This window comes from Peromyscus maniculatus, chromosome 23 (assembly GCF_049852395.1).
Source record: "Peromyscus maniculatus bairdii isolate BWxNUB_F1_BW_parent chromosome 23, HU_Pman_BW_mat_3.1, whole genome shotgun sequence".
Taxonomy (NCBI): domain Eukaryota; kingdom Metazoa; phylum Chordata; class Mammalia; order Rodentia; family Cricetidae; genus Peromyscus; species Peromyscus maniculatus.
Window position 1 is genome coordinate 4,174,385 of NC_134874.1, and position 16,802 is coordinate 4,191,186.

Genomic DNA, 16,802 nt, shown 5'->3' on the forward strand with positions numbered 1-16,802 from the left:
ATGGAAAGAATGACACAAGGCACCAAGCCTCCCCAAACTCCAGCAGCTCCAGGGGAGCTGGGAGTCCCCTGGCCATGATCACCACCTAGTGGAGAGAGTGGAGGGAGAGGCCTTCCCGTGCCCTCAGGTAGGCCTGCCAGCACACCCTGCCTGTCTTTCCAAGTGATTCAAACCCACCCATTCACATCTCAGTGGATAAAGCATACAATCTGTACATGCAGGGAGATTCACATATAAACACGAACATAAAAGTACACACATTCAACACTCAGGAGGCTGAGGCAGAGGATCACAAATTCTGGATGAGCCTGAGCTACGGAGTGAGCTCCTGTCTCAAAAACCCTCTGTTCCCACTACAAGCCCACACATACACATGTGTGTGTGTTTATGTACTTATGAAGAGGTTGTTCCCTTAAGCGGCCAGCCGTTCCTGTAAGAGACATTTATTCTTCTAACCATAGTTACCATTCATATTCAAAACCAGGCCTACAGAAACTGCACTTGTCACCCCCAGAATGTATCTTATTTAACCATCACTATCACCCCATGAAGTGCAGAGGCAAGAGGACTCCCCACGGGCCACAAGGCAGGTGAGGTGGTGGAGGGGGACCTTGCTAGGTCTGACCTTCAGTTGGACTAACTTTAACAACCTGCTTGCCTTTGAAAACCGGCCAGCTGCCTTCTATGGAGATTTACGGCATGAAGACACTGAGCCGGAGGTGCCCAGGTCATCACGGGCGACATGGCGGGGGTGGACCCTTCGGTGGGCTCTGGGAGCAGGGCTCAGAGGGGAACAGCTCGGCTATCTGTGTTTCAGGTAGATGCCAAGGCACAACTCTGGGGCTCTGTCAGCATGTGTCTGTGAGCAGGGTTCCCAAACCAGCATCCACCAGGGGCTGCGCCTCTTACAAGATAAAGATGATCGAAGATAAGGGAAGGCTTGTCCATCTGGCCCAAGATGAGCAACATCTCGTTATCGATGAACTCCTTGAACTCCTTCAGGTTACAGTTCATTTGTTTCTCCAGCTCATTGCGGATCTGCGGGCGGGACAGAGAGAGCAGAGGTGATGCTGGGCGGAACCCAGGAGGGGTGATCTGCCCGGAGAGCCGCCCACCTCTGCACAGTGCTGTTCACAGAGAGGGTGGGTCTGTCCTTTCTCCTGCCCAGGACAATGCGTCTGGACACAGGCAGCACATCTGTGTGGGCTGCGGGCACTGCCCCCCTCCACCTCCAAATGAGCCCAACGGGGGGAGGCCCACTGTGTTCAACAAGGAAGTCGGATTTTTTTTTTCTTCCTAAGATCTTTCCTACTGAGTTTAAAAGTTTCCTTTTCACTATTAAGTACCAAAAATACTGCAGTGAGAAGGTAATGTCACTTTCCTGCTGGAGAAGGTGTCACATTATGATTTTTTAAAGTAACTATCAGTTAAACATGAGGATTCATGGCTGAGGTGGGAAGAACGAGGTTGAGGCAAGCCTGGGGGGTGGGGGGTGCGCACAGTGAGTTCCAGCCAGCCTGAGCTACAGAGGGAGATCCTGACTCAAAAAATATCAAAATAATAAATAAATAAATGGGCCCTTTAAACCTCCTATAATTCACTGTATCCTTCAAATAAACAACAGATAGGAACGTCAAGACAGCTTAGCAGGTAAAAAGACCCAACTACCTGAGTTCGAGCCCCAGAATCTACACAGTGGAAGAAGAAAATCGACTCCTGCAGGCTGTTTTCTCTCCCTCACATGCGCTGTCCACCCCACCCCGGCCCCAGTTAAATATATAAATAAGTACAGTGATTTTCTAAAAAATTTAAGATTTTTATTTTTTTTTTTTTTGGTTTTTCGAGACAGGGTTTCTCTGTGTAGCTTTGTGCCTTTCCTGGAACTCACTTGGTAGCCCAGGCTGGCCTCGAACTCACAGAGATCCGCCTGGCTCTGCCTCCCGAGTGCTGGGATTAAAGACGTGCGCCACCAACGCCCGGCTAATTTAAGATTTTTATTTTATGAGACCGAGTCTCACTATGTAGACCAGGCTGGTCCTGAAGTCACAGAGAACTTCTGTCTTTGTGCTGGGATTCACGTGTGTGTGCCCCCCCCCGCGCACAGGCTCCAGTGTGTGCGCCCCCCCGCGCACAGGCTCCAGTGTGTGTGCCCCCCCCCCCCTCCGCGCACGGCCTCCAGTGTGTGCGCCCCCCCCCCCCCCGCGCACAGGCTCCAGTGTGTGTGCCCCCCCCCTCTGCGCACGGCCTCCAGTGTGTGCGCCCCCCCCCCCCCCCCCCCCCCCCCCGTGCACAGCCTCCAGTGTGTGTGCCCCCACGCACAGCCTCTAGAGCGGTCAGGCTGTAGGTGTTCAGGCTGTAGGTAATGTCTGTGCACCACGTGCATGCAGTGTCTATGGAGACCAGCAGAGGGCGTCCGATCTCCTGGAGATGGGGTTACAGGTGGGGTTGTGAGCTATCTCGTGGGAATGATCTGCAACAGCAGCTAATGCTCTTCTTAACCAAGAAGCCATCTCTCTAATTCCCACAGCATCCCCCCCCCCCCCCGTACCCCCAAAGCAATGGACAACAGAAAAACTGATCAGGGAGGGCTTATAAGGCAGAGGGAGCGGCCTGAGATTCGAATCTCCTGTACGGCAGGAGGCCGAGGGGACACACAAAAGCAGGAAAGGTTATGGAAGGCTGAGGCTCCTTGGAGGAACCTAGGACCTTCTACACCTGTCCCCAGGGCTCAGAGAGGGCCGACAATCCGTTCGTGGTCTCCGGAATCAGACTAAAGCCCAACTCTAAGCCTGGGCTTTCCACATCTTAGTACCACCACAGAGCAAAGTGCAGGGGAGCCTCCAGGGCGGACAAACGGACGCATGAGAAAACCAAAAGGTCCTGGGCTTGGGCCTGCGATGGGCTGGGGGAGGGGAGGGGGACTCTTACTTCCTTAGACGTCACATTTTCAAGGTCCTGGCTCATCATGATGCTCCTGAGCTTGGCTTTAATGAGACGCTCAGTCCGCTCCCCCTCCGTCGGCCTAGGAAGAAAATGTACAGGGAGGTGTAGAACTGAGAGACGGAAGCCTCAGAGGGACATCGGACCCTCACGGGTCTGACCTCGGCTTGTGTAGGCACAGGCTACGCTGGGTGTGTGTGGAGAAGCTCCATCTCCAGTCCCCACAGGAGGAGTCCGGTGGGAGAGAAAGCAGGTCAGTGGACATGGAGGGGACGGGATCCTCACAGGCCACACACTGTAACTGCCAACGTCCCGCAGCCCTGGGCCATCAGTCTGCACCCAACACTGCTCCCTGGGCCACCACTGCAAGAATCCTCACACAGAACCCAAGTCTGTGACACCCCTGTGAAGTCTACACGCCAGCCCCGCTAATTAACTCCCAGGGCCATGGAGACTGGGACAATCCTTTCCCCAGTGACTTCCAAGGGCTCAAGGGGCCATCATCATTGCGTCTCCTCTCATAAATTCTTGGTGGTGTCTGGTCATCTGAGCAACTCTTGTCTTAAAACCAGTCTCCCAGCCGACACCTCCCTCTGGGGGACTGTGATCACTGAAAAGCCAGAGAGCATGGCCTCAGGTCACTCTCTCCATTGAGGAAGTTGTGAAGGCTGACAGCCCTCTGGACCAAGACACCAACACATTGGAATGAATGTTACTACCCACCTGTGGGGACAAGGTCTGGGCCCAGAGCACCAACAGATGCAGCAGGGGGTATACAGAGCGGTATATTCCTGTGGCAACCTGACTGAAGCCCAGGAGTGCCCCCCACAACTGTTTTTAAAGTGCAAGTGTGAGTGTATGAGAGAGAGAGAGAGAGAGAGAGAGAGAGAGAGAGAGAGAGAGAGAGAGAGAGAGAGAGAGAGAGACACAATCCCTTCTTTTGGAGCAGAGTTTCTCAACCTGTGGGTTGACATTTTAGAAGGTCAATGACCCTTTTACAGGGGTCACCTAAGACACAGATATTTACATCGTGATTCATAACAGCAGCAAAATTACAGTCATGAAGTAGCAATGAAACCAATTTTATGGTTGGGGGTCACCACACCATGAGGAACTGTATTAAAGGTTGGGGACCGCTGCTTCAGAGCCAGACTCAGGTTAAAAGTTCTACCTGCTCCAGGAAGGAGCTCTCAGTCAAGGGGCTGCAGGGAAGAATGACCTTGAAAGGGCCCAGTGTTGGGCAGTGTGACCTTGAGAGGACCCAGTGATAATAAGTGTGACCTTGAGAGGACCCAGTGATGATCAGTGTGACCTTGAGAGGACCTAGTGTTGGGCAGTGTGACCTTGAGAGGACCCAGTGTTGGGCAGTGTGACCTTGAAAGAACCCCATATTGAGCAGTGTGACCTTGAGGACCATGTTGGGCAGTGTGACCTTGAGAGGACCCAGTGTTGGGCAGTGTGACCTTGAGAGGACCCAGTGCTGGGCAGCGCGACCTTGAGATGACCCAGTGCTGGGCAGCGTGACCTTGAGAGGACCCAGTGCTGGGCAGTGTGACCTTGAGAGGACCCCGTATTGAGCAGCGTGGGGAGGCAGCCCGTGCACATACTTGTCCACAAACAGCGCTGGGGAGTCCGGCCTCGTGGATTCCAGGTCCTGCATGGCGTTCCACTCATTAATGCAGCTCTGCTCGGAGCCGATGCAGCTCTCATAGTAGGTGGCCCAGATGAGCGCCACGCCCCCAGGGAAGTAGTTGTGCCTTCGAGCCACTTCGCAGGCCTTGTGAAGCACCTGCAGGGCGGACCTGGGGGAGGAGAGGGGCGCTCAGGAGTGGGGGCATGGGCGTGGGCTCTGCAGCTCACGAAGGACACCCAGCCCTCGGCAGTGGGACGGGCCACGCAGAAAGGACTCCTTCTGCCCGTGAGGTGTGTGAGGGACCCACGGCAGCCAGGGACAACTCTCAGTTCCCAGAGGCCGCGTCAGCTAGGCTCACAAGTGGACCGGATAGCCCTCATCATTTCCAAAGGAATAAATAAACACCGGCGGCAGCAGGCCCCACCCCCTGGCCCCTAACTCTCCCAAGCTGGCTGGGTCACATTCCAGCAACCAACTCTAGAGATCTGTTTCGGAGGGCACAGCAGCCCGGAGTATGGGCAGGGCTGTATTCCAGGCACCTGCTGATGGGGGAGAAAGGTCTTTAAAATTCAGGCTGAAAATCCCTCAGTGAGTAGGCTGCCAAGGGAGGGAGGTGTCGGCCAAGGCAGAAGCGGCCCTTGAGGGGAGGGCGTCACCAGAGGGGGGTCTGCATGACAGGGCACAGACTCCCCAAGCAGCCTCGTTTTCCATAATTCTACCTGTCCTACCGTCTAGGCTGGCTGGGGGAATGAAACTTGAGCCAGTGTTTATTACACTCAGTTCTGGTTCCTAAGAATTAAAAAAATGTGGGCAAAACCCAAACAAACCAAAATAATGGCAATGATAATGGTAATAATAACAACAATAACAACTTGGCTGGAGAGAAAAGGGGCAGCAGCGACCCACAGAAACATTTGGGGGCACTCACTGGTTTGATCATCCTCAGGACACTGACTTCGTTACCCCCCACCCACCTCAAGTGATGTGAGCGGAGTTAGCCTAGGGTAACAGAGGAGGAGAGGAATGGCACTGAGATGGCCCATGAGAGAACTCTGTCGGGACTGACTCTCCCTGCCCCGGACAAGAATCGTTTAGAAACGCGTATCTGATGCTTCTCAAGCTCCAAGTCTTTCCTCGTTTATTCCAACTGATCTGCTGCCCTTTTACAAGAACAGTTTAGCTCACAGGCGTGTCCAACTTTTAGATGCTGCAATGTGACACATTGTGAGTATGTGTGGCCCCAGGACCCCAGGCTGGACACGCCTAAGACAGAGCTGTAAGAGGAGGCTGGCTCAGGAAACTGTGGACACTGCCATGTTCACCAACAGCCACCGCAGAGGGTCGGGGCAGCCTTCCCCTTCCCCGGCCGGGATCCAGGCCTTACAGCTGGTATTCTCAGGCCTGACCACCACGAGGACACCCGCCCAGCTGTCCTGGCATGACATACAAGTTCGTTCACGTGTGCGGAGCACCTCCCTCCGAGATGCTTGAAACTCCAAGAGGAGTCTCACGTTTCTCTTATGACCCCCTCGCCACTGGCGGCTCCCGCGGAGGAGAGTGCTGGTCCCCTCACTGCACAGGCAAAGCACCTACTGGGTGCCACGTGGACGGAGCCAGAGAGTGTGTGCCAGGATGGCACTCAGCAGGTCCACAGGTCAAGCTGCCTCTTCAGCACCAACACATTTTTTAAAATGGGTAAGGAACTTAAACAGATCACTTCCCATCAAGGACACACAAATATAAAATGCCTATGAGGAAATGATCAGTGCCAACAGCCGTTAGGAAAACGTAACTCATGTGCTACTCATGCAAAAAACCTGAGTCTCCCGCACCCAGGTCTTCAGCTCACAACTCCAGGGCACCCCACACCCTCTTCTGGCCTCGGTGCACTCCTGCAGTCCCTCGCGCAAGTGCGCTCGCGAACACACACACACAGTCACACACACACAGACAGACACACACAATCAGACACACACACACACACAGACACACACACAGACACACACACACACACACACAGAGACACACACACACACACACACACACACACACACACACACACTTCCAAACAGAAGTGATTTTTCTAATCACGCTGTCAGGTAGGAAACATTTTTCCAAGGAGCTCAAAGTCCCCCGAAGCACACTTACCACATGGCCTGGACAGACACGGGCTTGAAGATGTGCATCCTGCCTGCCGTGCTCACGCTGAAGCCGCTGAGAATGGAAAACAGGAAAGACACTGAGGAGTCAGGCTTTCAGTCACGTCACTCCCGGGATCTGGGTACAGCTTCCACCCCCCAGATTGGGCACCAGCATGCCTAGTCACTTCTGGACCCCACCCCACCCCGAGCGGGCTTGGGACCAGCATGCCACCTGCTGTCTGACAAGGGACGGCAGAGAAGCCACATCAGACAGGGACAAAAGCAGAGGAGACTCCTGTGGATCAGGACTTGTTTCCAAGCTGAGTGTGAGCAGGGTGGCCTCCAGTGTCCTGTCACCTGCCTCTAGCACCATACACTCACCTCTTTTTCTTTACATAAAAATAAGTTAATGGGTTGGGGGATTTAGCTCAGTGGTAGAGTGCTTGCCTAGCAAGTGCAAGGCCCTGGGTTCGATCCTCAGCTCAAAAAAAAAAAAAGTTAATGGAAAAAAAGTATCTTTCTTTTTTTTTTTTTTTTTTTGGTGGTGCCGAGATCTAAAGTATCCCGCCACCATGCCACACCCCCACCTTAAAAAAAAAAACACCCCGTGATCCCAGCACTTGCCCTGAGCAGATCTTTCTGTTTCCCTCTGCTCTCACTGTGAGCCCGTCCCGGAACCCCACGGCAAGGGCAGCTCCCTTCTCTCTTTTCTACACGGGCACTGCACTTCCCCGGGAGCAAGTGCAGGTGGCACGGACAGCCCTGCAGCCCCCAACCTGCCCAGGCCGAGGCATAAATGCTTCCTCTGCAGCCCCCACAGCGGCACCCGGAACTCCACTGTGTCTGCCAGCTACATCCTTGGCGTCCCAAATGTGAGTTACCCTGGGGTGTCTCACTCACCTGCGCACTCCCAGGGCACAGCCCCGGGAGGGCCCAGAAGGATTTACCCAACACTGCAAGTATGCTCCCCGGCAAGAGACATGGTGGGCAGACACCCACGCAGTGCTATTTCCTGAGCAAATCCCTAAAGAACAGCCAGAGCGGCCTTCCCTTGGGCCTGGCTAGCCTGTAACAACCTCACACACCAGGCTATCCGGAGAGAGAGGCACGCTCTGTTGGTGCTTTGGTGTAGAGGGAAATAATGAAGTATACAACATGTTTATGTCATTGTAAACAAAGTATACAATGTTTATGTGTGTGATTGCATACATGTAGGTCTGTGTATCAAGTGCATGTCTGTTGCACATGGAAGTCAAAAGGGGGTGCAGGATCCCCTGGAACTTAAGTTACAGGTGGCTGTGAGCTGCCACATGGGTGCTGGGACCCAAACCCAGGTCTCCTGCAAGACCAGCCAGGGCTCTGAACCCCAGCCACCTCTCCAGCCCCCGGGAAAGAATCTTTCAAAGGCGTTTCCGTACCCATCCCCATCGAGGTGGATCTTGGTGTCGCTCCACAGGCGAAGGACCATTCCGATGGTGCAGCTTTTGCTACATGGGGAAGAGAAGACACTGGAGTCAGTATCTGCCTGTGTACACGCGGTCTTCCCGCGGTGTCTCTGCCCAGCAGCTCAGGCTGCAGGCACCGGGCCCGGCACCAACTGCGGGGTCTGTAGGGCGGAGGGGCTCCCAGGCTGTCTGTGCAGTGTCCACTCACGGCTGGATTCCAGAAGACGCAGGCCTAGAGCATCCCTGCTAGTGGGCGTGACAAAGTATCTCAACCGTTTTTGGTGTGGCTTTAACTCCACAACGATGGGGGCTCTTGGGGTCCTGGGGCAAGCCTCTGATCACACACACACACACACACACACACACACACACACACACACTCACACATACACACACAAACAGTATCTGATCACACCGTGCACACACACATACATTCATACACGCATGCACACTGCGTAGAGTGTCACACCCAACGGCAGCGGCGCACAGTCAGGTAGTGCCAGCCCCGCCCAGATCTCTGTCCTGGGTGACAGGAGATGGGAGGGTCCCCACACCTCCACTGCTCATACCTCTCTCTCTCTCTCTCTCTCTCTCTCTCTCTCTCTCTCTCTCTCTCTCTCTCTCTGCCTTTTATGTTGCTGTCACTCCACAAGCCAGTTCAATCCGGTTCTGTTTTGCCCATCCTAGCGGTGAAATGATACTCACCGACGACGGCAGAGACTGGCGCCACTGATAAACAGAGGGGAAGGTTTATCAGAGGGGCTCCTCAGATTGGGATGAAAAACTCTCCAGGCATTTGAAGAGCTGGCTTTGAGAAACCTGCTGCAATTGTGCCAGGGCAGCCCCGCGGCTCTCAGAAATTCCAAGCGTCTATCTCTGCATGGCTTACAGCTCTGGGCGCAGGGGTAGTGGTGAGGGAGGGCGGGGGCGGGGGTGGGGTGGGGACGGGGGGTGGCATGTGGGGGTGGAATGTTACTTCTTCCTGTGCCTGGGTGACCAGAGCTCTGGGGCTCAGGAAGAGAACTCCCTCTCGAGATACAGCCTACCTCTCGCCATCCTGCCTTTCAGTGTCCACGGGGAAAGAAGTGTTAAGTTCTCCAGGTTAAACTGGACTAAACATCTGGCTTGGTGAATTCCTGTTTCCCCCCTTACAATCCTACCCATCTGCAAAGGGCTCCTTCTATCTCCTTTGGGGGGCTGCAAAAGGAGATGCCTGTTGAGCCCCACAGGGCTTAGAAGATGACTGGGCCATGTCAAGGCCAAGAAGGCATCCTTCGGATGCCCCAGAATGACAGAGATTGCTTGGGTATGCACCCTGGGATGTGTTGGCAGGTCTGGAACATTCCAGGGAAAGCAGAGGCTGAATCTGTAAATATGAGACAGTTTTATCTATCAACTGGCCTCCTTCAGACCCAGCCTCGTGGAAGAAGCAGGTGACTGGCACACCAGTGGACAGAGGTCCCTGGAGGACTAGGGCTCAGTGTACTATGTGACTCTGACCAGTAATGACAACCATCTCATGAATCCGTGAACATCGCCACGGTTGTCATTACCGTGACTCTCGGGCATTCCCATGGGACTCACAATGAAGTTGGACAGTGAAGGCAGCTCTGGGGTGACACACAGGAAGTGGGGCAGGGGCTGGGTTAGGGAAACTGCATCCTCACAAGTGACAAACGGCCCCAAAGGAGGAAGCAGGTAGGAGCCGCCGTGGGAGAGGGGAGCAGGTCACAGGTCCCCGTGGGTCCAGAACAAAGAAGCTGGCTGAACCGGGGCCAGCCCAGAGGTGCAGGCAGGAGACACAGGCTTGGGAAGAGAGCCCGCTGTGGATGATCTTTACAAAAGCCGGAAGAAATGACGGGCAGGGGCGGCACACCAGCTCACGGCACTCAACCTGCCCCTGAACCGGAAGCAGAAGTTAAGCCCAGGTCAGCCCCGAGAAGGCCTAAGGAGGAGACTGCAGCCACCACAGCTTTAACACAGCCTTTTAAACACGGTCCTTGTGGGTTCTCTCCCTGGGAACTCATGAGAATGCTCTCGGGGGTTAACACTTACGGCACCCCAAGGAAACAAATCTCATGGTAAGAATTCAGGAAGAGAAGAGAATCATCACGTTCGTGGGGCAGTGGCTTCTGGGGAGGCCCAGGGAGAAGAGGAGTCTGATACTCAGCGCTACAGAAGCAGCTGAGAAGGCGGGTCCTGCCCTGACTCACCCCTCCCTGACGACATGCCCAGGCATAGGGAACGTGTATCCTGGTTGCCTCTGTCCCCATTGTAGAAAAGGCTTTAGTTTCTTTTGACCCCTTTCTATTTTTCTTAAAATTTACTTTAATTATTTACTTATCTTTTATGTATGGGTGTTTTGTCTGCACACCAGCAGAGGGCATCAGATCTCAAGGGACTACAGTTTATATTTGTGAGCAGCCATGTGGGTGCTGGGAATCGAACCCAGGACCTCTGGAAGAGCAACCATCACTCTTAACCACTGAGCCATCTCTCCTGACCCGTAGAGGTCTATTACCGTGCTGGGGTTGATCCTGCAGCCAGGCTGCAGCTCTAGCTCGGGGCCTAGAGAGGGAGACACTGGACACACAGCAGAGGCAAGATGACCACAGGGAGAGCGGGACCCACAAGAACCAAAGCCAGAATGCCGAGAGGTGGCGAGGACGGGCAGGACGCCTCAGAATGGGTGGGGATGAGGGTGAGAGCCCACAGACCGCAGCTGGAGGCATGAAGCTGCGTGCATAGGAGCGTGTTTAACAAACTTCCGTGACCTTGGACTGCAACGGCACAGGCCACGCACGCCTCTCGGGACACGGCTGCACTCCCAGCTCGTGAGGAGAGCTAGCAAGTGCGCGCACACGCACACACACACACACACACACACACACACACACACACACACACACACACACGTCCTCGAATGAGTGAACGGGCAAGAGATGCACAGAACCGTGAACGTCAGCAGAGACACAGGGTGTCGTACGGCACTGTTTTCTATGGTCACAAGGTGCCATTCTTAGATTCTGCCCCTGTGCCACAGCAACTGGAACAGAACGGTGTGGTGGTAGCCAGATCTTCAGTAACGAGAACTGCCAGGGAGGGCCAGGAGACTGGCACTGGGGATCCTAGCTGCCCCGCCCAACATGACCTTGGGAGATGCCTGAGTCTACACAGAAGCCAGTGGCTGACTGAAAGCGGCCTCCAGGACACAGTTTCCATGAGGTCACCATCCATCATGAGGTGGGACTTTGTGGTAATGGAACTGTTCAGGGGTTGGTTGCACCCCCTCACTGGTGCTCTGTAAGAAAGTCCAGTAAACTCACTGGACTCAGCAAATTGGATTTTGGTGAAGTCATACTTAGGTCTGTCACTGGTGCCCACCTGGGATGACTGGACATTCATTTGCATCCCCTGAGGAAAAGTTAATGCAAATGGGGCCTACTGAGCCTGAGTCCTGCCCCATACATCCTGAGCGACCCTGGTGCATCCACTCAGCTTTTCTGAGCCCCTGAAGTACAACGAGGATTATGGGGTGCGAGGGATGAGCTGGGGGACAGCACTGTGCTCTGCTCTGCTGCACAAACTGGACTCCTGTGAGGCTTCTGCAGCGAGGACCAGAGCGGGGGGGGGGGGTGGGGGGGGGGGTGGGGGGGGAGTGTGTGTGTGGGGGGGGTTGTGGGCTAGTTGCACACTAGGTGAAGGCGTCTTGCTGTGACTGATACAATAAAAAGCTGGATGGCCAACAGCTAGGCAGGAGGTAGAGGCGGGACTTCTGAGTAGAGAGAGGGGGGGGGAATCTAGGTACATCAGAGATGGGAGGATGAGCGGCACGCGACAGAACACAGATTCATCAAAACAGGTTAATTTAAGTTATAAGGGCTAACGAGACAAGCCTAAGCTAATGAATAATAAGTCTGCACGTCATTATCAGTGGGCCGGTGGTCCAATGAGAAACTACTAACACAGGGGGGCACAGGCTACAGGAGACAGGCCCCTGCTCAGGACCGGAATAGGCTACCAGAATGGTCCCCATGGAGTGAGAAAAATTCCTGCCCCAGAAGATTCCTACAGGGCTGGGCCATCATCTGAAAAACCGTTAACTTCGACATGGCCAACCACGAATGCCCTAGCCTGAAAAGCCGAAGCAGGAGGATCAGGAGTCACACACACACACACACACACACACACACACACACACACACACACTCAAAAGGACGGCCCCGCCCACTTCTATGAGCACCTCCTGGCTGGCACCTCCACCCCACAGCTCCCACGCCGCAGCGGCTCTTCGAGTTGCTCTACCAACAGACAGCACATTGGCTGTTCTTCCAGATCCTTCCTGGGCACACAGAGTCGCAGACGCAGCTCCTCCCCATTCCTTGTGGCACAGCGGACTTTCCCCCGATGCCACGGGAAGAGGAGTCACGGAGTGATTTATCCCCCTTCTGTTGGCATGCAGTAAGTACAGTCTTGGTCACCGGCTTATGACATGGCTGCTTGGCCACAAGAAGACCCAACTGCGGTCTTGTGACCTCTGAGACTTTCCTCTTGCTACCGCCTCCGCCTGAACCACAATTTGGGTCCAGCAGCCGCCCCACACACCCGATCTCACCTCGCTTCCTATTGGACCTTAAACCCCCTGGCACCAGCTACCTGCCTGTGCTCTCACAGAAGCCTGGCCTCTCGCCTTCCCGGGGTTTGCAATGACCTCCCACCCATGGGTCATTTCATGCCACGCTGAAATTTACTTCGCCTCCAGTCCTGGGGAACCGCAAACCTTGAAGCTTCCACATAAGGACGCGTCAAAAACAAACACCAATCTACGGGAGACCACCACTGGACCCGGCACTTCACACAAGGCCTACGAGGCACATCCCCTTCTGCAGGCTGCCTGTCTGGGAGGCATCCTCCCGGCTGACTCCAGCTTGTCCTTTGACGCTCACGGTCGCTGTCACACACTCAGGAGGCCTCCCTGTGCAGGATTCCTTTACAAGTTGGAGGGCTCCCCCAAATCTCTCTATCTGTAGAAACTGGGTCCCTACATCGGCAGCATCGAGGAGGTGGTACATTTATGAGCTGAGACCCGGTGAAGACGGCACCCGGTTCCACCCTCAGAGCGAATTCATGCTGGCCTAGCCTAGCTCCCACCACAGCTGGCTTCCTATCTCACCGTGTGATCTCTTCTACAGTGTTCCCACTACTGTGATGTCATCCCCACGGCCAAAGAGAGGCCTCCCATTAAGACCTGCGGCCTCTGAAAGAGCAGGCCAAATAAACCCCTTTGCTCTGTGAACTCCCCGGGGATTTCGGGAGAGCAGCAGGGACAAGAGCAGGCACACGTCTCCTCTCCGGCCGCTGGCTCTGAGCAGTGTGCATCCTCCAGCAGGCTCACAGCAGCAGGGAAGCGAGAGTTAGAAAAGCATGCCCCTGTTCCCAGAGCCTGGGTGGCCCGCCATCTTCTGGAGGGACTCACCCCAGGACACCAGGAAGGCCTTTTGCCAGCAGCGACTCCTCTCCTGTTCTGACGGGAACTGCCATCCTCGAGACTCACCTCTCCTTACTGGAAAAGTCAACTCCCAGAAGAATGTTCTCCTCGGTGTCCTGGCGCCCGCTGGTGTACACTACCACCATGTAGCGGACACGGTCGGTCCAGACGCTCTCCAGGCGCACAGCCTGTGGACAAGGGGGGGGGGGTCACCTCAATGGTTTGCTCCCTTCCTCTGTCCGCCAAACTAAGAGCAAGGGCTTCGGTTCTTGACCCCCGCCCACATGAAGGCCAAGTGCTTGTGAGGAGGACCAGAGGGAACGTGCGCCTGGCCCAGGGGACGGCCAACGGCATGCAGTGGGGATGTGAGGGAAATGTGCAAGTTACGTTCACGTTTAGCGCGGATGCATAAGACGCCGTGGAGACGTGAAGTCTCTGCTGGCCCCTTTGGGGTGCTAGGCAAGGAGCCCAGGGCATCCTACATCCCAGCGATCCCTCTACCACTGAGAGAAGAGGTGTCAAGCTAGAGAAGGACTCTCACTGCATCTGGAGATCACCCTCAGCTCTCACCAGCTTAATTCTGTCTTCACAGCGTAGGAGGTTGATCATCACTTGAAGGTGCTGAGGCAGGTCACCTGGGGGGCCAACAAGGAGAGATTTAAATGGAAGGCCAGTTCCAAGGCTGGGGCGACGCGGTGGTCAGTGGTATTTGCAACAAAGACTCTGGAAGACACACGTGGGCCCACAGGAGAATGTCTTCGTAGCCAAGCAAACATTCCCTGGCAAGGCGGGGAGGCAGAAACTACGGTCATGGTTGTGGATGTAGAGGTGCCTGCCAAGGGCTGAACTGTGAGGAAAAGGACTGAGTGTCACCTGCCCTCTTCAAACTCCTGGGCATTTTTCACACAAGACAGATGTTACTTCCGGACCTGGCGGATGGGAGCCGGGCGGGGGGAGCCTATCTGACCACAGACAACAGCCACATGCTGGGTGTCCAGGAAAAACAATCTATCATTCTCTTATCATAAAAAAAAAAATTATTAGGGTTGGAGAGATGGCTCAGAGGTTAAGAGCACTGGCTGCTCTTCCAGAGGCCCTGAGTTCAATTCCCAGCAACCACATGGTGGCTCACAACCATCTGCAATGATATCTGGTGCCCTCTTCTGGTGTGTAGGCAAACATGCAGGCACAACAGTGTATACATAATAAATAAATAAATCTTTAAAAAAATTATTAATATGTTCTTTTTTCATTGCTAAGAGAAGTAAAAATATAGTCATCTAAAGCAGCAATTCTCCTGCCTCAGCCTCCTGGGATCTGGGACTGTGGGTATATACTACCACTTCCAGCCAAAGAAAGTAGTTTTTATTTTTTAAAGACTTTAAAAATGCACTGAACGTTTGTGTGGTGGGGTTATGTGTACGTCTACATGTAGTTGCCTGCAGAGTCCAGAAGAGGACGCTGGATCCTCTGGAACTAGAGTTACAGGCGGTTGCGGGCTGCCCAGCAAGGACGCTGAAAACTGAACTCGGGCCCTCTACAAAAGCAACACCCGCTCTTCCCCACTGGGCTCTCTCTCTGCAGACCCACTCCATCCCCTTCTTAGATACAGAGTCCACACAGCCCAGTCTGGATTCAAACTCACAACCCTCTTAGGGTGGGATGCGAACGTCTCTGGGAAGTACCCAAGGTCTGGAGAGTGTGCAGGGCCAGGCAGCAAGCTACTGGAGGATGGGGGGGGGGGGGCGTTGGAGGGGTGTGGGAGCCGGGATGGGGTGCAGTGTTGCTAAAGTAGATGTCGGGATGCCAGGTCCTGCCTTTCCATGCCCTGAGGCCTGCGTGCCCTCTGAGGGAAGGCTCACTGGTGAAGATGTTCCCCTGGATGAAGGTACAGGAAGTAACTCAGCAAAGCCACCCTTTCCAATGGCGTGCAGAGCTCCAAAGAAACCCCATTATCCCTTTTGTTTGGTAGGGAGCCGAGGGTATGGACGGCTCCATGGTACACAACACTTGTCCAGTTACATGCACAGCCCTGGGTTCGAGGCCCAGCGCTGCAAACACAGGGGACAAAGTGAAGCATTCTCTCCACGAGGGAACCCCGGAAGGACAAAGCTGCTTACGCAAGCAAACGCCCTGGAAAACCACAGCTACCACGCCTGCTGCTAAAGCACACTGTCCTCTCAAGGCACGGACGCGTGACGTCCAAATGGCACTTCCTCTCTTGCAGAGAAAACCAGGTTTTTAGAACCTGCCCCTGTCTGTAGTCGGGAGGGCACAGCTCATGCTAAGTGTTCTCCCCACGATAAATAAGATCGGCAAAACACAGACAAAAAAAAAAAAAAAAAAAAAAGCCACAGTGCCTCCTATCTGATCCTTCCAGGAACGGGACTCAAGGACTCAGCAAGGATGGACACAGCCTCCCTCCTGCCAGGACTGCTCTCAAGATCCTAGTTCACATCGGGAGTTCCCCACTGCCCTGCTTTCTCTTAAGAGCCTACAGGGTTTCCAATGCCACAGGGCTACACAGCCACCAAGGGCTGGATCTTTTGTTTGTCTGGGTCCTCCCACCATTCACCCCAAGCCACAGAGATGAGAGTAATCCCACCCCCACGTCTGATACATGTCCAAGTGAGAGAGGCATTTCGCACATAAATAAACTGCTGACATCCCAGCCCGACATCCACAGACAGATCAGAGGGCAGAAGCCTGGAGTGCAAGACCCTCCCCATTGACGGGCGGGCTGAAGCGACCCAAGCCCACAGATGAACCCTCTGATGACTCTCCACGGTGGTGAGGGAGGCAACAGAGAAAAGGAACAGCCAAGGCTGTTTGCTGGCCATCCCAGGCCAGCCAGTGGTTCTCTGCCTTCCTAAGCTCACCACTGGCCCTGGGCTTCAAGGACAGAAGACCCGATCTGCCAGCGACCGTCTTCCTGCCTGCGTGCATTCAAGGGACACACAGGTGAGCTTTCCCAGGGTCTGACACAAAGCGGCTTCGTACGTGTTGCCCAAGCCCACTCAAGGTAGGGACACATTTCACACTTGAAACAAAGCCTCAGCTTCGAGTCGCCATCTATGATACAGACAGCAGCAGACTCGGAAGTGACAGCCGGTTTAATCACACTGTAAGTCACTGTGGCGATGGTCACAGCAGCT

The 16,802-nt window shown here is 54.5% G+C and overlaps 1 protein-coding gene across 4 annotated transcripts in view; it reads right to left on the reverse strand.

The window, feature by feature from the left end:
- Ssh1 (slingshot protein phosphatase 1) overlaps positions 1-16,802 on the reverse strand; it is a 60,588-nt gene that overhangs the window by 17,544 nt on the left and 26,242 nt on the right. For all 4 annotated transcript variants that reach the window (XM_076559938.1, XM_076559937.1, XM_042267679.2 and 1 more), the window contains 7 exons: positions 14,218-14,282; positions 13,714-13,835; positions 8,133-8,201; positions 6,722-6,787; positions 4,548-4,742; positions 2,929-3,022; positions 910-1,038 (listed from right to left, as the gene is read on the reverse strand). In XM_076559938.1, coding sequence (XP_076416053.1) covers positions 910-1,038; positions 2,929-3,022; positions 4,548-4,742; positions 6,722-6,787; positions 8,133-8,201; positions 13,714-13,835; positions 14,218-14,282 — 740 coding nt within the window. The remainder of the gene's footprint in view (positions 1-909; positions 1,039-2,928; positions 3,023-4,547; positions 4,743-6,721; positions 6,788-8,132; positions 8,202-13,713; positions 13,836-14,217; positions 14,283-16,802) is intronic.